This window comes from Haliotis rubra, unplaced genomic scaffold, assembly GCF_003918875.1.
Source record: "Haliotis rubra isolate DU_JTF1 unplaced genomic scaffold, ASM391887v1 Scf206, whole genome shotgun sequence".
In the NCBI taxonomy this organism is placed as follows: Eukaryota; Metazoa; Mollusca; class Gastropoda; order Lepetellida; family Haliotidae; genus Haliotis; species Haliotis rubra.
The window spans coordinates 680,766-707,648 of NW_025766070.1; the positions used below are offsets into that span (position 1 = coordinate 680,766).

The window sequence follows — 26,883 nt, forward strand, 5'->3', positions numbered from 1 at the left end:
TTGTTTGACAAAATGTAATCCGAAATAGGTTGCCTCAATACTGTTGTAACCAATTCATCTTTGTTTTCAGCAATCAGTTCAAAGATTTCAACAAGCAGTCGTCATTTATAGAAGAAGTTCTATCTCCTGTCAAGGAATTGTGGGTCTCTCCAGAATTCACAGAGTAAGTGTCAGACACAGAGTGTGCCTTTCAACATCTCCAATGGTTGCTGATGCTAATAGATGTTATGTGCCGTAGATGATTTTGTTAGCAGGACTTGAACCTGCAAAGCACATGTATATGTCAGGGTAGAGATTGCAATCGGAGTCTCTACCAGTAGAGATTGCGATTGGAGCCTCTACCAGTAGAGATTGCAATCAGAGTCTCTACCAGTAGAGATTGCGATCAGAGTCTCTACTGGTAGAATCTCCGATCCTACTAGTAGAGATTGGAATCAGAGATTCTACCAGTACACTTTCCAATTCAACTGGTAGAAAATGAAATAACATTTTTTACAGCGTTTACATCAATGAGATGTTTTATATACTACTCAACATCTGCTGAGGATCCACAGTGATGTTAAAGGTGTGTTGGTTAATGTTCAGTAGTGCAACAAGGGCTTGTGCCATTGTGCCAAATGTAAGTTAAAATGTGAAGAAAGGCAATTCTTTTCATTTCAATTTCAAGTCCCCAGGACGGTTGAGTGTTTCTGTACAGGCATTACTCCTCTGTCTTCCCGTTCAACATGTCTCAATGTCTACGAGTGACTTCCTTAAGTAACTAAGCTTTGTTAAATGAGCTTCATTTGTCCTTTGTTTGCTTTCTGTATATTCCTAATGTCTCTTTCAGAGCATTCAGTAGTCCAGCCAAGTTCATGTCATATGTTGGTCTAGATCAGCCTCCAGTGGAGCCCAGTTCAGCTGACACTTGTGGTATTAACAGGTCACATGTAAGTTGAGGTTTGGTTGACTTCATTTGCTGTTTAACCCTGCATTGAACAATTTCTAGCTATATGACAGCGGTCTATAAATATTTGAGTCAGGACCAGACAATCCAGTGCACATCATTTGAGACAATTGGGATACCATGACATGCATCAACCCAGTCAGTGAGCCTGACCACCTGGTCCCACTTGTTCATTCTTTCAACAAGCATTGGCTGCTGAAGACCAATTTCGAACCCAGATCTTCACAGGTCTATGTTGTGGAATTAACAGGTCATATTAGCTGTGGTTTTATTATGCTCTTGGTATTATCAGTGCTGCTTTTCTTTAATCTCTGACACTCCAGTATTTGATCCTGTTTTGTTTCTATCAATTCACTTTCACCCTTCCACTCACATGAACATGACACATTGGAATAGTGTAAATAGCAGGTTTAAAGTTTACTGTCATATTCTTGACTTACCTGACAACCTTACTCCAGTTCCTAAGTCTGCAAACTGACATATTTGGGATTTGCAATGGCTAACAAGCCACACATCACCTGAAATACTGTTTGCAACAGTGGTACAACAGAGTCACTGTCACTAATGTTCACTGAGCAAGATGTGCATGATATTTCTCTTGGACATTTATCATGTTGTTGAGGAGACGGAATTTATAAAATTATGTAGTTAGCATGCTTGATGTAGACACATTTGTGTTACAGATAAGTTATTGTATCAACACTATCCTAGCTGTGATGAAGAGAACCAAGTGGCCGGATGATATGCAGGTAGGAATGTAGCTTAGCTTCTGTACCTGATGGGGTAGCTTGGTGGGTGAAGTGTTAGCTTGACTCACTGAAGACCTGGGTTTGGATCTTGACATAATCCATTTGTGAGTGTGTGAGGTAGGGACACATGTGGCCCAGTCATCTAAAGAGTCAAAGTTCCATCCCATGCCAGAAATCAGTGATTGTGGATCCAAATCTCAGTTGGTCCTGATTATATTTCAAGGTTTATTAGCACAGTGTCCGTGCCAATGGATTTCACCGAAATGGTCACAGGCATCAACATCAAGCTGAAATACAAGATGTAACTTGGATACTGTTCATATCAGCATGGAAGTCAACTCACTCACTCATCGTAATGCCCATTCCTCACTGGTTATCACAGACGGATCTTTCCTATCAGATGAACGAGAACTGACAAATAGACTAGACACAGCATCCGATATGAACCATACTTGGAAAACCTCTCATATTATTACAGTCAATCTGTCATGGGATTAACTAATGTAATGTGAAAGAATTGGGTTTTCTTATTTTCCTTTGAGTAATCCACAAAGAGAGTTTAGTGATACATGTACCACTTACACCAGGCTGTGTTATGATCATTGTAGTACTAAGATCACATGTGAAATAAGGACAGGAAATACGAAAATATATGCAGCCATTTTCAGGCAATGGCTTTTGACAAATTTATTTTACTTAACAGATTTTCAGAGATGCGTCCTTGGGGTACATATTATGCATTTTCCGGCTGAAAAATGTCCTGTGACAGTTGTATCAATGTTTTTGAATAAAAAGATTGAACAATAAATAAACTCTTTTATTTATTATCGGCCCCTACCTCCGCGGAGTTACCTCCCTTAAGCATGCGCGCACCAACTGGAGTAGGCTCCTAGACCCATTATCATCATTCCTTCTGCTGTCACTGCGTGAACAGGCGTGTTTATAATAGAGCGCACTTCATGAGGCGGACAGCTGAAAGCTAATAAAGAAAGCTATGTCTGAGACACCACCTGTATGTATGGTCTTTATTTGCCTAAAACAAGGAACAGTAAAGCTTTACAGTTGGTTGTTTCATAATTGTGACTTTGTATTAATACAAAATACGCGAACTTTCCGTGGTTTTACGCCGCGTGTTGCTCTGCCATGGCGGGAAGTTTAAGCGTGCCATGTGTTAATTAATATTGCGTATTAAAACCAACTATTACTTTCGTGGTAACCTTCATGTATTTTTCAATGTTTTCTCGTGTTTATATGCTGCTGGCGCTGTTAGCTACATGCTTGCGTGTTTGCTTTCAGGCCTTTTCATCCTGTTAGGTCTGTGGACAGAGAGAAATTCCACGGGCGACAGGCATGAGCTATCGTTGCCTGTCTTGAGAAGGCGGGCCGGCGGCGCTGAGTCCTGCCCTATTTGTCTGGCCTTTTCCCCGGGCCCAGAAGGCGGCGGGCGGCCCGATCGTTGTTTTTATCGTGAGATCGTGAGGCGGGGAGGACCTGGCGCTTAGGTCCCCGTCTAAAACAAAGCGTCGTCAAAAAGGGAAAAATCCCGAGGCCCTTCCCCTCTCCTACCGCCGAGTGGTTTTGACATGTCGGTAATGGAATCTATGTTTCAGCAGCATATGGACTCCGTGAAGTCCTTCGTTCGGGAGTCGGTTGGAGGTCTCCGGCAGGAGTTCCTCACCCACTCGGACGAGGCGGAGAAGTCGAGGTGGGATCGCGGGCTCGGCTCGATCCCTCAGCCTTGAAGGCGTCTGTAGATCCGTTGCCTCTGGCTTCGGATCGGGCGCCTCGGCTGCTCGGAGAGGAGGTGCTCCCAGTCCCCTCTCCGGAGTTAAGCGCGGGAGACCGTTGAGTATTCCTGGTATTCCGGTCCTTGCGCACACCGCTTTGAGGCGGAGGCACCAGTTCTGCCTGGCCTGCCTCCAGCGTCACCGGGACGAGGTCCCGCCGCGCCCGGCTGGCTGGCGTGGAGCCGTCTGTCTGTTCTTCCCTTCCTGTGGTTCCTAAGCTAGGCAGTCCACGGGTGGGGTTAGGGTCCTCTTCGGAGGAGACCCAGCCTCTGACTTCGGGCTCCGAGCGCCGAGGCAATGGAGCTTAGGGGAGGTTGAGGAGCATGGCCGGAGGCTTCCGTTTTGCCCGACGCTTGCGGGAGTCCGGCAGAGAATTGCGAGGGCCTACCCCAGGCGCGGTGCCTGCTGGTTGCGTGGACTCGACTGAGTTCCGCTTGCCAAGCGAAGGCGTTTGCCCTAGGCAACCCTCGCAGGCGCAGCTCCGCATTCTGCCGCCGTTGGTCACCGGGCGTGGTGATCCCCTCTTGTCTGGTGCCCGATGCGGTTTGACTTACGGATCTCGTCGCGGCTACCAGCAGGGGAGGATTCCTGTTCGTTGTGCCAATTGTAGGCGAATGTGTGTTCACTTCCGTCGCCCTGGGGAGGCTCGGCTTCCTCGGAGCAGCTCGGCTGCTCGGCAAGGCGCCTGACTCCACCTTTTGCCCTGGCGGGGCCCCTCTGCGACAGCGTGCGGACCTCTGAGGAGGTCTGCGGAGCGATGCAGCAGAGTGCGGGTGGTGGTCCATGAGGCCTACCTCTCCCTCGGTTCAGAGGTTAGGCCCTGGAAGCGGAGGGCATGCTGGCGGCGATGTCGCCGCGTAATCGTGCTGCTCCGTCAGCTTTGGAAGTGCAGGCTCACCTGGCGCGACTCTTTGCGGTCTGCTGCGTCGGCGGTGATGTGCGCGGTCATGGGGATCGCAGGCTGTGGCTGTCGGCGTCTAGGTACTTTCGGCAGCAACACAGCAGACCTTGCTGGCCCTCCCTTTCCGTCTGGGGCGACCCTCTTTCCGGGGCCCAGCAGGTCATGCGGGAGGCTGCGCTGCAGCTACCTCCTTCAAGGACTCTAAGGCCTTGTTGGAGCACCAGCGGGTGTCTGCGCCCCAGCTCCCGTGCCACCTTCCTCCGCCCGGTGTGCAGCCTACACCCGAGTCTGCCGGCTGGCCCGGCCGCTTGGTAGGGGTAGGCGGAGGAACAGATCCGCCAAGGGTAGGGGCAAGGCAGTCCTCGACTAGCTCCCAGCCTTTTCGGCGGAAGCGGGGGAGGTCTGCCCGACCTCCGTTAACCCATCAGGCTGCCGCTCAAGCCGTGTGTCCGCGCCAGTCAGCTCCGCTACTTCGGGTCTACACACGCTCCTACCCCTATATCCCAGTGGGAGCGCCTCTCTCTATTCCTGCGGAATGGGAGAAGGCTACCAACAACGCTTAGGTGCTGGCCCGGTCAGCATAGGCCATCTCCCACTGTGGAGCGCGAGTCGCCCGACTTCACCCGGCATCGTCGCACTCGGTGCCGTCATGTCAAGCCAGGAGGCGGACATATTGCGCGACGAAGTTCAGGCTCTGCTGGACAAGTCCGCAATCGGCGCATTCCACGGGAAGGAACAGGCGGGATTTTATTCCGCGTACTTCCCTCGTCGTCGAAGAAAACGGCGGGGTTCCGTCCGATTCTCAACCTCAAGGGTTGAATCGCATGCTTTCGAAGTACCATCCTTCAAGATGGAGACACTGCGGCTTCGGTGATCTCATCTGTTCAGCCCGGCGATTGGCTCCGTCAATCGACCTAAAGGATCGCGTATCTGCATGTACCCATACATCCATCGTTCAAGCAGTACCTTGGTTCTCTTACGGCCGGGATGTATTACCAATTCAGGGTGCTCCCCTTGACATATCGACTGCCCCAAGGGTGTTCACCAAGCTCATGTTAGTCCCAGCTACCCTAGCTGCGCTCGCCAAGGCGTTGTTACCCTTACCTAGGCGACTGGTTGCTCGGAGCACTAACACAGCCAGCCCGAGTCAAGATGCTACTCACACAGTGATAGACATTCTAACTTCGACTGGGGTGGATCATCAACCTCAAGAAATCCGACCTGGTACCCACCCAGGACTTGGTTTTCTTGGGTAGCGATTCCAAGCGAACAAGGATCTCGTTTCCTTGTCGCCCGACCGGGTCACCAGAGTTGGAGATGGTATCTTCATTCCTCTCAGCCCCAGGCACCAACCGCGGACTTGGCTCCGTCTACTGGAGCCATATGGCGTGCGGCGATCTCTGTAGTGTGGCGGTAGCGGTTGAGATCGTCCCATACAGCAAGCTTTGGCTCGGCTGTGGACTCACCGCGGAGGATCTGGGCGCTGAGTCTCACAGTCCCGAGTGGTTGACACCTCACCTTCAGTGGTGGACAAATGTCGGGAATCTCACCAGGGGTTCCCTTGGAAATCAGCGCCAGCTCTCCACAGTTCAGACCGATCGTCCCTCACGGGCTGGGGGTGTTCTGGAGCAGTCTGTCGACTTCCGGATCTCTGGTCCGAAGCGAAGCCTCCACCTTCACATCAGCGTGTTGGAACTGAGAGCTGTGCGGTTGGTATTGGCTTCAGAGAAAGCATGTCCATTGGCCAGGTAGTCCGTCTTCAGTTAGACAACCAGGCGGCCATGTCGTACATCCTGAAGCAGGGGAGGCCTGGTGTCTAGCAGCGGCTCCTCGGGAAGCGTGGGACTTTCTCATCTGGTGCGAGCAGTCACGATTGTCAGGTACTACTCCTGTTTATCTCCTCGGGGCTGGAGAAGCGTCGCGAGCAGATCGCTCTCTCGCCCGGATCCTGGCCCTTTCGCGAGTGGATGCTCGACAGGCAGATATTCACAGTAATCTCCCAGTTGTATGTAGATTGCGTTCGAGGGTGGATCGGACGCATCGAACACCCAATGTTCTGCTCGGATACCGGACCCAGGCGTTGGCTGCCGGCATTTCCTGCTGGATTGGGCGGGCAAAGTGCTCTGGAAGCGTTCCGCCCGTTACCACTCATTCCCGTGTCCTTTCACAGCTGTCCACCCAGCCAGCTCGGCTACTTGTGCTACTGGCACCGCTTTGGCCCGTCACAGAGCTGGTTTCGGTAATTCTCAGGTTTCTGGCCTCCAGCCTCCTGTTCTATTACCTTTTCGCGACCGACATTCTCACTCAGAACGGGCGCCCCACCCAAATCCACGGATTCAGTGGGTGGCAGCCTCTGTCAGGTCTAACCTCGAGGCAAGCGAATTCCTGCAGCAGTTGCAGACACAATTCTGGCTTCGAGGTAGGGATTCACAGCGTTCGCTCAGCACCAGGATAGGTGGTCCCGCTATGCGCTGGTGTTCAGATAAGGGGTTTGCAGATCCCTTTCTGCGGATTTAGTCCGAAAGTATTGGAGTTTTTGCAAGCTCGCTTTGGAAGAAGGCCTGGCGGCCGACCATTCAGCGCTACTCCACCGCTTCATTTCCACTTTTCACACCCCTGTCGATGGTGCTCTTCTGGGGCAGCACCCTCTCATCTAGCGCTTTCGCTGGCGCCAGAACGGATTCGACCTGCTCTCAGGCCGAACCAGTCCACCTTTGGGATTTGTCGATCGTGTTTCGATTGGCTGTCGATCCCACTTTCTCACACCTATCGGCTATTTCCATTCAGTTGTTGACCTGGAAAGCTGTTTTTCTGGTGGCGGTAACATCTGGTCGTAGGGTCGGCGATTTACATGCTATGTCGTCCGGACCTCGGCGCTGACTGTGTTTCACACGGATCGTGGTCAGTATTCGGCCTCCAGATACTTACCGACCGAAGGTCGATCACGCTTTCCATGTGACAGCTCCTATCGAACTTCTACTCTTACCCAGCCTTCCACATCGGGGACCACTCCCTACGAGCACTCACCCGTTGGATGTCCGTGAAGACGCTCAAAGTCTATATCAAGCGAGCGCAGGGGATCCAGACAGGTACCCAGCTGTTCTGTTGTTACGGTGGCGGGAAGGCTGGTCTGCCAGCCAGCAAGCAGACTTTGTCTGCGCTGGCTAGTCTCGTATTTGTGCCGCTTATCAGGCTAAGGGCAAGCCTCCCCCTGAGGGGTTGAAGGCTCACTCGTCAGGTCAGTAGCCGCCAAAGCTTTTGCATCGGCACTCCCCATTGAAGAGATCTGCTCCGCCGCTATTTGGAGCCGGCCAAGCACGCTTATATCGCCATTATCAGCTCGATACGATTCCCCGTGTCGCGGCGAAGCTTTGGCGTACTGTTCTCTCCAGTGGACAGTGTCCTGCCACCCTGACCGAGTGAGTCTTGGTTTATTGGTTTGTTTTGACGCTACTGTACAATAATTCCATTATTGACATGTCTGCTACTGTGTGCTCACTCAGAGAACCTGTACCCCTTTCGATTCTCTCACGGAGTTACTATATCGTTAGTGAGTGGTATTTTGCATTCCCCTACGGTGCTCTCATGTAGCCACTTAGTGGGTGGGGATTCATTGACATTCGCACCACGCAATGTCTCATTATGCTAGAGAGGTCATCTTTGAGCACAATTCCTCCTGTCAGTTCCCTCCCATAATGCCTCTCGCTTGAAGCGAAACTGGGACAAGTGACAGGTGAGTGTTATGCATGCGTCTGTTCAATTTTTTCCATGATCGATGACCGCTATATTTGTGTGTGCTTGACAGAACTCCCTCCTCCCTGGCCTCGGTCTTTGGGAGTCTGTGTTTATGCATAATATGTACCCCAGGGCGATCTCTTCTGAAAAGAATTAACCAAACCTGCAGAGGTTTTCAATTCTTTGAAGAGAGTAGTCGCCCTGGGGTAGGGCCTCCCCGGCCTCCCCGCAATTCTGTTCACTGATATATTCAGCAGAAGGAATGATGATCACGGGTCTAGGAGCCTACCCAGTTGATGCGCATGCGCTAAGGGAGGTAACTCTGTGAGGTAGGGGCCGTATAATAAATAAAAGAGTTTATTTATTGTTCAATCTTTTTATTCAAAAAACATTGATACAACTGTCACAGGACATTTTTCAGCCGGAAAATGCATAATATGTACCCCAAGGACGACTCTCTTCAAAGAATTGAAAACCTCTGCAGGTTTGGTTAAATTTGAACTCACTCACTCAAAATTAAGGTGGCATTTGGGTTTTTCATTCCAGGCAGTGCCGAGTTATACTGATGTTTCTTAGCCAAGTACACATTTCTGATTTCAAAGTAATTATCTACATTTGTGTAAAAGAAATACTTCCATCCCCCAGGTGGCGCAGAACGGGGGCTTTGCCAACGGTAACCAGAGCAATGGCGGCCCCATCCTCAGGAACCCTGCCACGCCCCACATCAGCCAGCTGCTGGAGAACCTCATGTCACTCATCAAGTATGTGCTGGCTCTTATTTCCACCTCTGGGGCGTTGGGGTAGCCTAATGGTTGAAGCGTTAGCTTGTCACAATGAAGACCTAGGTTCACAATTTCCCTATTTGTACAATGTGTGGAGCAAATTTCTGGTGTCCCCGACCGTGATGTTGCTGGAATATTGCTAAAAGCAGCGTAAAACTAAACTCACTATTGCCACATCTTTGATCATCCAGGCTATTGTGTCTCCATTATGTAATGATGAAACACATTCCCTCCTCGCCTGTTTTGGGGAATGACGCAACACTAACAATAGCCATCCAGTCAAAGGGCTACATTTTCAACATCATTCATCATCGAGAGTATTATGATCTCCATTCTGGTTTGATGAAACCCTTTTGCCACATCATCTGTTTTGTCTACAGTTGGAATAGGTCTCTAATCATTAAATTCTTTTCATTTAGACTGGAACTTTAAAACTGATCGTATTCCAATGTTATTTTTGTGTCTTGGTACAATATGAATAGCGGGAGATAGTTTCATTCTCCTCATGAGTACAAAGTATGAAGCCCAGTTTGAGGGCATCTGCTGTGATATTGCTGGAATATTGCTGTGTGATCTACTGCCTAATTCATTCACCCTCACCTTCTTCCAGAACCCTGAGTCAGTTATGGTTGCCTGAATTCCTCAAACTGAGACACCCTGACTTTGCAATGGCCTATGATTTACAAGACAACGAGAAACTGCAAATACTAGGTGTGTAGAGGCCCTGCCACAATTGTTGCTGATTTATGTTGTCTGGAAAATAACTGTTGCTATTGTATGTGTTAAATGACCCGTGAAGATCCGGGGTAGAATAGGTCTTCAGCAACCCATGCTTGCCACAAAAGACTTGTCGTAAGAGGCGACTAACAGGATTGGGTGGTCAGGCTTGCTGACTTGGTTGACACATGTCATCGGTTCCCAATTGTGCAGGTCGATGCTCATGCTGTTGATCACTGGATTGTCTGGTCCAGACTCGATTATTTACAGACCGCCACCATATAGCTGGAAAATTGTGGCATAAAACTAAACTCACTCACTCACTATAGTACTGAAATCAGATTTTCCAATATGAAAATGTCATCATCATCATCATCATCACCATCACCACCACCTGGGGCGGTGGTTAAAGCGTTCGCTCGTCACACCGAAGACCCGGGTTCGATTCCCCACATGGGTACATGTGTGAAGCCCATTTTCGGTGTCCCCTGCCATGATATTGTTGGAATATTGCTAAAAGCGGCATAAAACCCAACTCACCCACTCACCTAAATCCACCCACCCACCCACCCACTCACTCACTCACTCACTCACTCACCAATCACCACCCACCCACTCACTCACTCACTCACTCACCCATCACCACCCACCCACCCACTGGCTCACTCACTCACTCACTCACTCACTCACCCATCACCACCAGTCCTGATACAGGTGTAATAATGTATTCCTGACAGTATATCTTTGTTTCCATATCAGTGAATGTCAGAAATTAAACACTTTGAGACTACTTCTTCAATACCAGTAAAAGAAATTTCCCTCTTGCTGTGTGACTCCCCTGGTTGCCTGTGTTTGCAGGTATCCCTCCGCCATGCAACGACAGCACAGAAACAACCACATCCAAACATCCCCTGGAGAGAATGCAGAACTTCCTCTCCATCATCTATGAAAACTGGTGAGACAATGTTACCCAGGGAAAGAGGTTGTCATCCATTATGTCCTTGGTCATAAAGGGGACCCATGTGCCAACATTGTTTCCTGTGTCACACTTTGGTTGAGTGGTTTCAATCACCTATTCACTGACTGTTACAGTGTGGGACACAGTTGTTACCATGTTCGACTCAGTTGTTACAGTGTGGAGAGGGGGTGGTGGGGTAGCCTAGTTAAGGCTTTCGCTTGTCACACCGAAGACCCGGGTTCTGTTCCCCACATGGGCACATTGTGTGAAGCCCATTTCTGGTGTCCCCCGCCGTGATATTGCTTGAATATTGCTTAAAGCGGTGTAAAACTAAACTCACTCACTCACTACAGTGTGGGGACACATGTGTTACCATATTCCACACAGTTGTTACAGTATGGGGACACAGTTGTTATCATGTGGGACACTGTTGTTACCATGTGGGACACAGTTGTTACAGTGGGGGATATAAATGTTACAATGTTTGACACAGTTGTTACCATGTGGGACACAGTTGTTACCTTATTCCACACAGTTGTTACAGTATGGGGACACAGTTGTTACAGTATGGAACAGAGTTGTAACATTATGGGGACACAGTTGTTACCATGTGGGACACTGTTGTTACAGTGGGGGATATAAATGTTACAATGTTTGACACAGTTGTTACCATGTGGGACACAGTTGTTACCTTATTCCACACAGTTGTTACAGTATGGGGACACAGTTGTTACAGTATGGAACAGAGTTGTTACAGTATGGGAACACAGTTGTTACCATGTGGGACACTGTTGTTACCATGTGGGACACAGTTGTTACAGTGGGGGATATAAATGTTACAATGTTTGACACAGTTGTTACCATGTGGGACACAGTTGTTACCTTATTCCACACAGTTGTTACAGTATGGGGACACAGTTGTTACAGTGTGGCACACAGTTGTTACCATGTGGGACACAGTTGTTACAGTATGGGGACAGTTGTTACAGTGTGGGGACAGTTGTTACAGTATGGGGACAGTTACAGTATGGGACACAGTGGTTACAGTATGGGACACAGTGGTTACAGTATGGGACACAGTTGTTACAGTATGGGGACAGTGGTTACAGTATGGGACACAGTGGTTACAGTATGGGACACAGTGGTTACAGTATGGGACACAGTTGTTACAGTATGGGACAGTTGTTACTGTATGGGGACAGTTGTTACAGTATGGGACACAGTTACTGTATGGGACACAGTTGTTACAGTGTGGGACACAGTTGTTACAGTGTGGGGACACAGTTGTTGCCATGTGGGACACAGTTGTTACAGTATGTGGACACAGTTGTTACAGTTTGAGGACACAGTTGTTACAGTGTGGGGACACAGTTGTTACAGTGTGAGGACACAGTTGTTACAGTTTGAGGACACAGTTGTTACAGTGTGGGGACACAGTTGTTACAGTATGAGGACAGATTTGTTACAGCGTCGGACACAGATGTTACAGTATGGGGACACTGTTGTTACCATGTGGGACACAGTTCTTACAGTATGGGGACACAGTTGTTACCATGTGGGACACAGTTGTTACAGTATGGGGACACAGTTGTTACCATGTGGGACACAGTTGTTACAGTGTGGGGACAGTTGTTACAGTATGAGGACACATTTGTTACAGTGTCGGACACAGATGTTACAGTGTGGGGACACTGTTGTTACCATGTGGACACAGTTGTTACAGTATGGGGACACAGTTGTTACAGTATGGGGACACAGTTGTTACTGTGAAGGGACACAGTTGTTACAGTATGGGGACACAGTTGTTACAGTATGAGGACACATTTGTTACAGTGTCGGACACAGATGTTACAGTGTGGGGACACTGTTGTTACCATGTGGACACAGTTGTTACAGTATGGGGACACAGTTGTTACAGTATGGGGACACAGTTGTTACAGTGTGGGGACACAGTTGTTACTGTGTGGGGACACAGTTCTTACCATGTGGGACACAGTTGTTACAGTATGGGGACACAGTTGTTACCATGTGGGACACAGTTGTTACAGTATGGGGACACTGTTGTTACCATGTGGGACACAGTTCTTACAGTATGAGGACACACTTGTTACCGTGTGGGGACACAGTTGTTACAGTATGGGGATACATTTGTTACTGTGTGGGGACACAGTTCTTACCATGTGGGACACAGTTCTTACAGTATGGGGACACTGTTGTTACAGTGTGGGGACACTGTTGTTACAATATGGGGACACTGTTGTTACCATGTGGGACACAGTTGTTACTGTATGGGGTCAGTTGTTACAGTATGGGGACACAGTTGTTACTGTGTGGGGACACAGTTGTTACAGTATGGGACACCGTGGTTACCGTGTTGGACACAGTTGTTACCGTGTGGGACACAGTTGTTACAGTATGGGGACACTGTTGTTACAGTGTGGGGACACTGTTGTTACCATGTGGGACACAGTTGTTACTGTATGGGGACAGTTGTTACAGTATGGGGACACAGTTCTTACCATGTGGGACACAGTTGTTACAGTATGGGACACCGTGGTTACCGTGTGGGACACAGTTGTTACAGTGTGGGACACAGTTGTTACAGTGTGGGGACACAGTTGTTACAGTATGGAGACACTGTTGTTACCATGTGGGACACAGTTGTTACAGTGTGGGACACAGTTGTTACAGTGTGGGGACACAGTTGTTACAGTGTGGGGACACAATTGTTACCATGTGGGACACAGTTGTTACCATGTGGGACCACAGTTGTTACCATGTATGGGACACAGTTGTTGCCATGTGGGACACAGTTGTTACAGTGTGGGACACAGTTGTTACAGTATGGGACACAGTTGTTACCATGTGGGACACAATTGTTACCATGCTGGACACAGTTGTTACAGTATGTGGATGCAGTTGTTGCCATGTGGGACACAGTTGTTACAGTGTGGGACACAGTTGTTACAGTGTGGGGACAGTTCTTACCATGTGGAGACACAGTTGTTACAGTATGGGACACAATTGTTACAGTATGGGACACAGTTGTTACAGAGTAGGGACACAGATGTTGCCATGTGGGACACACTTGTTGCCATGTGGGACACACTTGTTACCATGTGGGACACAGTTGTTACTCTGACATAGTTGTTGTAGTGCTGTCTAGTTGGGATTGTAAACCTCACGGGACGGTGGGGTAGTCTAGTGGTTAAAGTGTTAGCCCGTCACGCCAAAGGCCTAGTTTGATTCCCTGCATGGGTACAATATGTGAAGCCCATCTCTGGTGTCCCCAGCCGTGATATTGCTGGAATATTGCTAAAAGTGGCGTAAAACCCAACTCACTCACTCACTTACTGTACACCTCACAAGAAGCTTGCCCAGGTATAGCTGATATGTTGCTTACAACAGCCTGGTGTGACCTTTGTTTTAATCCAATCTATTGTTGTGTGATATGCTCTTCTTTATGGGTATATTCAGCATAGGGCAAGCGTATCACAATGCATGAACCTGTTGGTGGGATAAGACTGTAATTATTAGACTATGACAGATATCCTCTCCGGCTATTCTGACAATGTTCTGTCTGTGTACATCTTCAGCTTCCACATCCTGGGCAATGCTGGTCAGTGCCTGGGCTACGAGTTCTACACAGCACCAGGACTCGTGGAGTACGTCCTCAAGTCAGTCATCCAGCAGCTCCATCACATCCCGGACTACAGACTCCGGCCCATCATCCATATCCTTGCCCTGTGACCATGTGCTGATTCCGGGTACAATGAGACCCCAGTAACCTTGGCTTCTCATAAACAGTGACTAAATCAATCTGGTCTGCCTTTGCACCTTGGTTGATTACCCGTGAAGGCCCGGGTTAGAATATTGAATCTTCAGTAACCCATGCTTGTCGTAAGAGGCAACTAACAGGATCGGGTGGTCAGGCATGTTGACTTGGTTAACACATGTCATCGTTTCCCAATTGCGCAGATCGATGCTAATGCCGTTGATCACTGGATTGTCTGGTCCAGACTCGATTATTTACAGACCGCCGCCATAGAACGGGAATACTGCTGAGTGTGGCGTAAAACTAAACTCACTCACTCACTCACCTTGGTTGATTAATACCCTAATGTTCTATATGTCAAGCTTAGTTTGTCTTGACTGGTATTATTTACAGGCAGCCTTGATTATTCTCACTGTGGTATTACTAATGAAGAAACCAACAGAAGCAGGCACCCACACACACATGCTCACTCTCTCACTCTCTCACTCTCTTAACGGCACCTTCATCTACTATGCTCCAATTAAGTGTGTTTGTTATTCTAGGTTTCTGTGCCTGTGCTTCTTGTATTTAATTATGCTGTATATGTCTGAGACCTGCATCACTTTGGGTTTTCCTGTCTCTTTAGTCATTATTTAACTGAAATACCAGGTATTGTTCAAATGTAATCCTAGCCCTCTCTGTGTAGAGTAATATCAGTGGAAAGCCAAGTAGCTGCTGACATTTCCTTAACCTTTGTAAGTGTGTTCATGAAGCCATTTGTCCAGAACTGCCCCAAGGAGTGTCAGACAACAGCTCTGCTGCCCATCCTGTCCACTCTCTGCCCCTACATGCTACAGGTAACACTAGCTTAGTATGGATGTTTAAAATGGATATTAATCATCTTGTATTCATTTCCCTCATGAATTTCATGTCAGAACCTGTCCCAAGGAGACACCCGTAAAGATCTGGGTTAGAATTGGTCTTCAGTAACCCATGCTTGTTGTAAGAGGCTACTAACGGTATCAGGTGGTCAGGCTCACTTACTTGTCATCGTATCCTAATTGGGAAGATCAATGCTCATGCTGTTGATCACCGGATTATCTGGTCCAGACTCGATTATTTACAGACCGCAGCCATAAAGCTGAAATATTGCTGAGTGTGGCGTTAAACAACCTACCAACCCAAGGAACCAGTGCTTGTTGTATTAGGAGACACATTGGACAGAGTGGTCAGTCTTGGTCATCGTACCCTGATGACATTGCACCATAATATCAATTATTCCAGTGTCCAAGATTCCAATACACTTGTTTTGGGGAACTTATGTTCATATTAACTTGTTTTTTTCAGAGGCTCAGTGTCAAATGGAACCAAATAAATCTCAGATTTGAGAAGTCTGAAAATGGGTAAGTCTTTTCAGTTGGTGATCATGATGATAGTAAAACGAAATTGTTTAAATATTCAAGGTATATCTGCTCAAATCTGCAAATAAAAACACCGTTCAGTGCAAAATATTTTAGTGCAAACTGGTTAAACATGTGTTGGGTAAAACTGTGATATTAAGTTATAGCAGTGACTAGATTTTGTGAGTTACTAGATGATGTTGGTGTCATTTGTTATTATATTCTCAGGGGCGGTGGGGTAACCTAGTTGTTAAAGCATTCCCTCGTCACGCCAAAGACCCAGGTTTGATTCCCCACATGGGTACAATGTGTGAAGCCCATTTCTGGTGTCCCCCGCCATGATATTGCTGGAATATTGCTAAAAGCAGCGTAAAACCCAACTCACTCATTCACTCACTCACTCACTCACTCACTATATTCTTTTTGCCATACATAATGCAAAATCCTAGATGATGTTAGTTTCAAGATTCAGTTATTAAAGGGATGTGGATAGATGCTGATTGCTGCTAGATGCAGCTAGAAATTAACTGCTGCTGGTTCAGTAATGATACTAGTTACTAGATGCAATCATTTAAATCAGAGAGTCTGACCACATTTCATTTGGGCACCTATATATTCATGGGTTGCTTGTGACCTGAATTCCTGTCGAACCCACATATTAGTAAGTGCTGCTGGATGATAGATACCACTGGTGTTGTTAGATGCTACGAGTTGCTAGATGATGTTGGATACAAGTTAATCATACTTGTACTTGCCGCTAGATGTAGCTTGTTACTGGATACAAAATACTGTTAGATACCAGATGTTACTAATGGCTAAATGCCTTTGTGTTACAGTGGCGAAAAGGAGCAGGAGGAAGCTGAGGTATTGGAGGACCAGCTGACCAGGCAGCTGTCTCGGGAGTATATGGAGCTGCTAGGTAAGCATTTGACCACTTCCTGGATACAGGGGGCATGGTAGGGGTAGGTGAGGTGTTGGAGGACCAGCTGACCAGGCAGCTGTCTCGGGAGTATATGGAGCTGCTAGGTAAACACTTGACCACTTCCTGGATACAGGGGGCATGGTAGGGGTAGGTGAGGTGTTGGAGGACCAGCTGACCAGGCAGCTGTCTCAGGAGTATATGGAGCTGCTAGGTAAACACTAGACCACTTCCTGGATACAGGGGTCGTGGTGGGGGTAGGTGAGGTGTTGGAGGACCAGCTGACCAGGCAGCTGTCTCGGGAGTATATGGAGCTGCTAGGTAAACACTAGACCACTTCCTGGATACAGGGGTCGTGGTGGGGGTAGGTGAGGTGTTGGAGGACCAGCTGACCAGGCAGCTGTCTCGAGTATATGGAGCCACTTCCTGGATACAGGGGTCGGGTGGGGGTAGGTGAGGTGTTGGAGGACCAGCTGACCAGGCAGCTGTCTTGGGAGTATATGGAGCTGCTAGGTAAAAAGGACACCACTTCCTGGATACAGGGGTGGTGGTGGGGGTAGGTGAGGTGTTGGAGGACCAGCTGACCAGGCAGCTGTCTCGGGAGTATATGGAGCTGCTAGGTAAACACTTGACCACTTCCTGGATACAGGGGTCGTGGTAGGGGTAGGTGAGGTGTTGGAGGACCAGCTGACCAGGCAGCTGTCTCGGGGAGTATATGGAACTGCACTCACCCCACTTTCTGGAGGCAGGTCGGCCACCCAACAGTGTGAATAGTCGCTTGTGGTATCAAACACTGGTTTGCCGGGGTCACATTTAGCGGTTACAATCATGAATTTATGAAACATCAGTGACTTTGCTGTGAATGAGTGACATACAACATATTGTTTGGGTGGTTAAGACTCAGATATGGCTACCCTGAATTCCTCCCTCTCTGTTCAGGTTGTGTATGCTACTCCCGGAAGTCCAACATGGAGTCGTCAGATGATGTAACCATGGAGGAGACAGACAACAGTGCAGCTCAGTCTAGTCAACCCAGCAAGGATGATAGTCTCAGTGAACTCGGACAGCAGTGTATGAAGACAGAGGTAGGTCAGCCCCTGGAGACAGATACTGTGTTGTAGGGTCCGTCCCCTTGTGTTGGAAACTGTTATTTGATGTGAGGGGCTACATTTATATTTATGCTCCTCAATGTGTCATGATGGGATTGGGAGGTGTTAAAGTCCACACTGTATGTCATCCATCCATACATGCAAGAATTTATTCCAGAGCAGATGTTGAAAACACATACAATGGCACAATGTTTCTTCACCAAACTTGGCACATGGATAGATGTAGTTGCAAATGGGTGCCTTTTCATAGTTTGGGATTATTTTTTTTAAAATTGTTTTTGAGTTTCTATTGCATTAACTTTGACTTTGACTAAAAATGGCAGCAGTGATTATTTCCAGAGAAGGTCTCGGAAAAAATTCAGAAAAACTTTGATTCATCTGTGTAATCTTGTTTTATTTATGTATTTGTTTACTTGTGTTTTTCACTCCTTATGAGACATGTTAGCCACTGAAATATATTCCATCTTCTTTGAGGCATGATGCCTCCATCTTGTTTATCACTCCTTATGAGACATGTTAGCCACTGGATAATCTATGCCTCCATCTTGCTTTGTATACAATGTATGCCTCCATCTTGCATTGTATACAATGTATGCCTCCATCTTGCATTGTATACAATGTATGCCTCCATCTTGTTTCAGAGTCTGTTCCCCTCCATCTTGCTGTGTGTGTACAGTGGACTATCTTGGAATGATACGACGGCCTGTAACAAATGTGTCAACCTAGCCTGGCCGCTAGTCAAACAGGTAACAGGAGTACAGAACCCCTTCAAAGGCTGCAATATTGCTACCATGTAAAACATTCGCTAGCTCAGCTTGAAATTTTCCCTATCACAAATGTGAGTGCATGATAATACTGTCTTTGCTAACTAACAACGATCTGTCTGATATTTGTGTCATTTTTGTAAATGTATGTCCTTGTGTAGATGTGTGCCATTTTCTAACTCTGTATCCTGATACAGATAGATATGGTAATCATGTATCAATTTGGCAACGGTGTATCTAGGTTCAGACACCAAAACATTGACAGTACTGACCACTGTGTATCCTGATGTGGAACAGGTATATCATGTATCATATTGTAGGAGCTCATCTGGTAATGTTCCAGCTGCAGTCAGATGATGTGATGACCCACGAGGCAGCATCTCACGTCTTCATGTCCGTGCTGACCGCCCTGCAGGTGCATGGCCAACATGAGGGCTCCCAGGCCATGTTGCTGGGGCTAGGGCTGCAGCTGTATGAGGCACTGGTGAGTAGCTTCTTCCTGCTTCTCCATTTTTGTCACTATTGAAATCTATCATGTATTTGAATTCATTGTATATGATTTTCTATTTAAATTCTACAACTTTCAGAGGCCGTCATTCCCAGACCTTGCCAAAATTCTTCTTCAGATAACAGATGTTACACATCCATTGGTGCAGGTAAGCTAATATGGATTGTCTCCGGATCCCTGAATGGTCATTAAAGGCAACTTTATGGGACGGACATTATCAGGGGCTGTTAGGCATGGAGAATCCTGTTATGGGTGTCTCAGTCATCAAAGGTGCCCCAATTCACTGTACAACCTGTGTAATGTCACTGCACATTTTGAAAATGTTAACTAGTTAATAGAAATAACTTCTTGTTTGGTATTCTTGGAATGTTATGTAAACCTAATTGGAGTATATACTGAAATGTACAATATGAGATGCATAGGTTCACCAAATAACCAAGGTGTGGTAAAACTGAATTCAGCGGCATATAGGGGTATTTTGTGTTTTTGTGTCACATTGCTTAGATAAAACAGATGACATGAGCAGCTGACATACTGATAATGTAACTGTAAAGATAAGTGAATTGTACTGGGGATACCAAGGTATATGTGTGTGTATATATGCCCTAAACTACACTTCTGTGTTGTCAGTCTTTTGATGACAAAATCCTCCAGTCCAGCCCTCAGAAACAACACTCCGAGAAGAAAAAGAAGGAAGCTTTCAAGAAGCTTGTGTCTGGAATTATAGGGGTGAGTTGCTTTCTCTCTTGTACAGTTTGCAGATAGCTAACTTTGCCATGATTTTACACTCAAGTTTGTGATACTGCTGCGTCAGTACATGTTTGTCATCCTAGTGCTTCACTGTTTGTCATCCTAGTGCTTTACAACATGTTTGTCATGCTAGTGCTTTACTGTTTGTCATCCTAGTGCTTTACTGTTTGTCATCCTAGTGCTTCACTGTTTGTCATCCTAGTGCTTCACTGTTTGTCATCCTAGTGTTTCACTGGTTGTCATCCTAGTGCTTCACTGTTTGTCATCCTAGTGCTTCACAACATGTTTGTCATCCTAGTGCTTCACTGTTTGTCATCCTAGTGCTTCACTGTTTGTCATCCTAGTGCTTCACAACATGTTTGTCATCCTAGTGCTTCACTGTTTGTCATCCTAGTGCTTCACTGTTTGTCATCCTAGTGCTTCACAACATGTTTGTCATCCTAGTGCTTCACTGTTTGTCATCCCATTCTTTCACTGTTTGCCACCCTAGTGCTTCACTGTTTGTCATCCTAGTGCTTCCTACTGCTTCACTGTTTGTCATAGCTTCAGTGCTTCCTAACACTGTTTGTCATGCTAGTGCTTCACTGTTTGCCACCCTGGTGCTCACTGTTTGTCATCCTAGTGCTTCACTGTTTGTCATCCTAGTCTTTCACTGTTTGCCACCCTAGTGCTTCACTGTTTGTCATCCTAGTGCTTCACTGTTTGTCATCCTAGTGCTTCACAACATGTTTGTCATGCTAGTGCTTCACTGTTTGTCATCCTAGTCTTTCACTGTTTGTCATCCTAGTGCTTCACTGTTTGTCATCCTAGTGCTTCACTGTTTGTCATCCTAGTAGTGCTTCACTGTTTGTCATCCTAGTGCTTCACTGTTTGTCATCCTAGTGCTTCACTGGTTTGTCATCCTAGTGCTTCACTGCTTGTCATCCTAGCTTCAGTGGATGATGTTGAGAAATCGGACATTGGATTGTGCCAGTTGTTTAAACCTGATCCTCCTCTAAGGAAATGATGTTAATGCTGTGTGTTTAAATGCCTGATGTCGGATAAAAATCTTAATTCCATAAGTTTAGAGGTTGGAAGTGGGTGGGTAGCGGTATGGGTGTGGGGGTAAACACGTCATCTGGTTTCTGAAAGCAGCTTTTCAGGGTTGTTGCAGTTTAAGTAAATTGTCAGTATCATAGGTACCGGTATAACAACATTAAAATCAAAGAGTTGAAAAACTGTTGTTTTGGTATTACTCTGCAGCTTTGAAGAAAATCTGGGCAGCTGTGCAATTTTTATTTTGTTTGTTTTTCCTTCTGAAATGTCTTTGAAGAATAAGAGGGTATGTATAAAATGTAAGGAATTAACTTTCTTATCCGACATTGAATTTCCAAGTTAGTCCCTAACCAATGAAAGCAAAAACACCAAGTGATTCTTGAAATGAAAGATGGAAATGTGTCGAGACTAAGGTTTTAATGGATTCAACTGATCACTGACGATAAATTGGTCTTCCTGAAAACAACACTACAGTGTCTCATCCCATTCTTAGCATTGTCTTCATGGAGGTGTTCATCATGAGAGAACCTGCCCACAACAGAGACTGCAAGAAAAATAATATGACAGAATATTATGGAGGTTTTATGTGCGTGGAAGTATTTGTTCATCACGGCTTATTGCCTTTTGTGTGAATGAAGTGACATCCTTATGAATTTTGTGAACTGGGTAGTAGTTTTCCTTGAAGTTGGGCCATCTTTTTAACCTCTGTAGATGCGTCATTGTAATTCTAGATCAACAGCGACTGATTTAAATTCAGTCCCAAATTAGCGAGGTCCGCAGTTTTTGTCTACAGCTGGAGATTCCTCAAGACCATCGAGTCTGCCTTTGAAAAGAGGAGTTCTGTATTTGTAAACAAGCATTGTCAAAACTTCATGAGTTTGTACACACTACATTCGTGTTATTGTCATCCTAGTGCTTCACTGTTTGTCATCCTAGTGCTTCACTGGTTGTCATCCTAGTACTTCACTGGTTTGTCATCCTAGTGCTTCACTGTTTGTCATCCTAGTGCTTCACTGGTTTGTCATCCTAGTGCTTCACTGTTTGTCATCCTAGTGCTTCACAACATGGTTGTCATCCTAGTGCTTCACTGTTTGTCATCCTAGTCTTTCACTGTTTGTCATCCTAGTGCTTCACCGTTTGTCATCCTAGTGCTTCACTGGTTGTCATCCTAGTACTTCACTGTTTGTCATCCTAGTGCTTCACTGTTTGTCACCCTAGCGCTTCACTGGTTGTCATCATCCTAGTTCACTGGTTGTCATCCTAGTGCTTCACTGTTTGTCATCCTAGTGCCTTCACTGTTTGTCATCCTAGTCTTTCACTGTTTGTCATCCTAGTGCTTCACTGTTTGTCATCCTAGTGCTTCACTGGTTGTCATCCTAGTGCTTCACTGTTTGTCATCCTAGTGCTTCACTGTTTGTCATCCTAGTGCTTCACTGTTTGTCCCTAGCTAGTTGCTTCACTTCACTGTTTGTCATCCTAGCTTCACTGGTTGTCATCCTAGTAAGCACTGTTTGTCACCCTAGCGCTTCACTGTTTGTCATCCTAGTGCTTCACTGGTTTGTCATCCTAGTACTTCACTGTTTGTCATCCTAGTGCTTCACTGTTTGTCATCCTAGTGCTTCACTGGTTGTCATCCTAGTGCTTCACTGTTTGTCATCCTAGTGCTTCACTGTTTGTCATCCTAGTACTTCACTGGTTGTCATCCTAGTACTTCACTGGTTGTCATCCTAGTACTTCACTGTTTGTCATCCTAGTGCTTCACTGGTTGTCATCCTAGTGCTTCACTGGTTGTCATCCTAGTACTTCACTGGTTGTCATCCTAGTACTTCACTGGTTGTCATCCTAGTACTTCACTGTTTGTCATCCTAGTGCTTCACTGTTTGTCATCCTAGTCCTTCACTGGTTGTCATCCTAGTGCTTCACTGTTTGTCATCCTAGTGCTTCACTGTTTGTCATCCTAGTACTTCACTGTTTGTCATCCTAGTACTTCACTGTTTGTCATCCTAGTACTTCACTGTTTGTCATCCTAGTGCTTCACTGTTTGTCATCCTAGTGCTTCACTGTTTGTCACCCTAGTGCTTCACTGTTTGTCATCCTAGTGCTTCACTGTTTGTCATCCTAGTGCTTCACTATTTGTCACCCTAGTGCTTCACTGTTTGTCATCCTAGTGCTTCACACTGTTTGTCATCCTAGTGCTTCACTGTTTGTCATCCTAGTGCTTCACTGTTTGTCATCCTAGTGCTTCACAACATGTTTGTCATCCTAGTGCTTCACTGTTTGTCACCCTAGTGCTTCACTATTTGTCATCCTAGTACTTCACTGTTTGTCACCCTAGTGCTTCACTGTTTGTCATCCTAGTGCTTCACTGTTTGTCATCCTAGTGCTTCACTGTTTGTCACCCTAGTGCTTCACTGTTTGTCATCCTAGTACTTCACTGTTTGTCATCCCTAGTGCTTCACTGTTTGTCATCCTAGTACTTCACTGTTTGTCACCCTAGCTCTTTACAACATGTCATATTTGTGCATCAGAAAAGGAGATTAAAAGAAACTTATTAAATAGGGGTATTCCACCTTCCACCTTATGCAGTCTTATGTGTTTACTATGAAATAGCTCTGCACAAAACACTTTAGTCTGTAAGAATATCAAGCCAGCTGTATCACCACCTGAAAACTTATTTCTTCAACTTATTTATGTGTTATGGTCATTATTAATATTATAAATGAGTCAATGTTTTAATCCTACGTATAATCCTTTTCCAGAAAAATATTGGTCAGCAGTTTAAGCGTGAAGTCCACTACCAGAATCTGCCACCGATGTTCCGGCACCGCCACAAAAACCCGTCAGTGGATGATGTTGAGAAATCGGACATTGGATTGTGCCAGTTGTTTAAACCTGATCCTCCTCTAAGGAAATGATGTTAATGCTGTGTGTTTAAATGCCTGATGTCGGATAAAAATCTTAATTCCATAAGTTTAGAGGTTGGAAGTGGGTGGGTAGCGGTATGGGTGTGGGGGTAAACACGTCATCTGGTTTCTGAAAGCAGCTTTTCAGGGTTGTTGCAGTTTAAGTAAATTGTCAGTATCATAGGTATAACAACATTAAAATCTAAGAGTTTAAAAACTGTTGTTTTGGTATTACTCTGCAGCTTTGAAGAAAATCTGGGCAGCTGTGCAATTTTTATTTGTTTGTTTTTCCTTCTGAAATGTCTTTGAAGAATAAGAGGGGTATGTATAAAAATGTAAGGAATTAACTTTCTTATCCGACATTGAATTTCCAAGTTAGTCCCTAACCAATGAAAGCAAAAACACCAAGTGATTCTTGAAATGAAAGATGGAAATGTGTCGAGACTAAGGTTTTAATGGATTCAACAGAAGATCACTGACGATAAATTGGTCTTCCTGAGAACAACACTACAGTGTCTCATCCCATTCTTAGCATTGTCTTCATGGAGGTGTTCATCATGAGAGAACCTGCCCACAACAGAGACTGCAAGAAAAATATGACAGAATATTATGGATGTTTTATGTGCGGGAAGTATTTGTTCATCACGGCTTATTGCCCTTTGTGTGAATGAAGTGACATCCTTATGAATTTTGTGAACTGGGTAGTAGTTTTCCTTGAAGTTGTGCCATCTTTTTAACCTCTGTAGATGCGTCATTGTAATTCTAGATCAACAGCGACTGATTTAAATTCAGTCCCAAATTAGCGGGTCACGGATTTTGTCTACAGCTGGAGATTCCTCAAGACCATCGAGTCTGCCTTTTGAAAAAGGAGTTCTGTATTTGTAAACAAGCATTGTCAAAACTTCATGAGTTTGTACACACTACATTCGTGTTATGTGGATACATGCAGCGATGCCCTGGTCTGTTTTAGTAAGGGAACATAATGAAGCTGTTTCTTAAATCTATTGTCCCGTTACCTGATGCTGAAGGAATACGTGTAGAGTGAAAACAACGTGGCTGAAGTACACAATGCATATTCACTCACATGACTGACTGAGTTTGGTTTTACGCCGCTTTTAGCAATATTCCAGCTACATCACGGCGGGGGAACACCAGAAATAGGCTTCACATATTGTACCCATGTGGGGATTCGAACCCGGGTCTTCGGCGTGACGAGCCAACGCTTTAACCACTAGGCTAACCACCGCCCCTCAGTCACATGAGAAACTTTGTGTGCTGTGAAAGCCGAGCATCATCAGAAATTGTGTTTCATCTTTTCTTTTTCAAAAGTGGTAAACATCTCACTCACAAGCTATACAGTCAAATGTTTCATGAATGACTGAACTGTTAATAACATCTATGCTTGGGTTACCAAAATTGACTACTGTATTTCCCGTTAAATGTAATGTGTCTTTTTCTGTTGTTTGTGAACAAAATGTTGAAATACTCTTATTACAACTTCCATTGGTTATCCAACATATTACGTCAATAATACATTGGTACCTCACTGACTGCTCATAGAAACCTGTGATTGTAGGTTTGAATCCCACATCATTCAGGTTTGTCTGTACCATACCCTAGCTTGTGGGTTTACCCGAAGTGATTGATCGGTATTCGTTGGTGAAACAGTGTTGAAGCATACAACTTTATGGATGACAATTTCTTGTTTATAGCATAGAACGATGTTGGTGTAGATTGTTACACCATTATCACACCAAAATGTCGCTCTATACAATAAAACAAGAAGTTGACATCCATGAAGTTGTATGGTTCATCATTCCCCGAGTGGTCAGCATCCAGGCACTGCATCACTCAGGTTGGCATCCCACATCAAGCTGACACACCGTGGTGTAACTGAAATACTGTGTAATATTTTAGTCCCTTGAAATGGTGCTATGCTTGGTAGGCATTGTCATATTTTCAGGAATTTAGGCTATGCTGTTGTTCAGTATTGTTTGTTGATGCAGATGTATGAATGAAATTTTAACATGAAAAAAGATGATTGATGCTGTAGTTAATAATTCTATTTATTGTTGTGCTATATGATGTTGGGTAGTAACTGAATCTCATCTGATCTCATTTTAACAAGCTCGCGACGTAATGTTAAGCCAAGCTCTGGAATGTTAAGTCAAGCTCTTGAAATAGGAAGTGTAGCTCTTGGAGTGTGAATTAAACCTCTAAGATGTGAAGTGTCTCTATGGAATTCATCTCTGAGATACGCGACATACGAAACATATGACCTGGTTCATTGCTGGTCATATTGCTCACATCCCTCACTGTTTTCCCACCATTACATAACTGTATTGATGTCAAGAATGGTATTATACAGCAAACAAAGAAAGTTGTGAATTATAAATACATTTTGTAGGACAGAATGGGATGTCCTGATCAGACATTTTTGAAAGCATAGTAGATATTCATTCCAGGTGTAAATATGGATTTTAAGAACGTTGGTAGCTGCCTGCTTCATATTGGTACTGACCTAATCATTCTGTTGATGCAATCAATTTATAATAAAGCAGTTACTATCGTGAACTGTGATAGCTGAATGTGTTGACTTTTCAATCTTATTTCAATATGGCCACCGTCTTTATGACCACACAGTTGACACATACTAGAGATGAGGGCAGAGTAACATCTTGGTCCACACTGTTTTGTTTGTTGCTAAAGTGATTTTAAAATCTCTTTGTACAATGGCACCCACATCTCCAGCAACATTTGCTTGGGTTAAATTGGGTTTAACGTCGTGCTTGAGAATATTTCGCTCATATTTCGACGTGAATGCGTGTGTACGTGTATGTGCGGCTGCTTGTACTAGCCCAGACTGAAGCTGGTTTTTATAGTGCTAGCCCACTGAGATACCATGCCGCAGTGAAGCATGAATACCCCACTCAGACACAGTATACTGACTCCGAGCTGACCAGTCCTTGTTGTACCCATTAATGCGGAGCGCCAGGCAGGGACCAACAAGTACCATATTTTAACGTCTTTTGGTATGACACGGTTGGGGATCGAACCCGCGACCTTCCGCTCTACGGGCGGACGCTCTAACCACTACACCACGGAGACAAGGCTGCCCTGGTACACAAATAGTGTGATTGGTTTGGACATGGTGGAAATCAGCCTT

The 26,883-nt window shown here is 45.6% G+C and overlaps 1 protein-coding gene across 1 annotated transcript in view; it reads left to right on the forward strand.

The window, feature by feature from the left end:
• Window positions 1-26,305, forward strand: part of LOC124276126 (exportin-5-like) — a 44,744-nt gene extending 18,439 nt beyond the window's left edge. The window contains 16 exon segments of the mRNA XM_046711793.1: window positions 71-163; window positions 830-929; window positions 1,630-1,695; window positions 8,764-8,879; window positions 9,511-9,611; window positions 10,476-10,572; window positions 14,172-14,308; window positions 15,089-15,186; window positions 15,677-15,732; window positions 16,566-16,648; window positions 17,588-17,733; window positions 18,399-18,503; window positions 18,865-19,005; window positions 19,109-19,177; window positions 19,660-19,758; window positions 23,574-26,305. Coding sequence (XP_046567749.1) covers window positions 71-163; window positions 830-929; window positions 1,630-1,695; window positions 8,764-8,879; window positions 9,511-9,611; window positions 10,476-10,572; window positions 14,172-14,308; window positions 15,089-15,186; window positions 15,677-15,732; window positions 16,566-16,648; window positions 17,588-17,733; window positions 18,399-18,503; window positions 18,865-19,005; window positions 19,109-19,177; window positions 19,660-19,758; window positions 23,574-23,729 — 1,663 coding nt within the window. The 3' untranslated portion in view covers window positions 23,730-26,305.
• The last annotated feature ends 578 nt before the right edge of the window (window positions 26,306-26,883 follow it).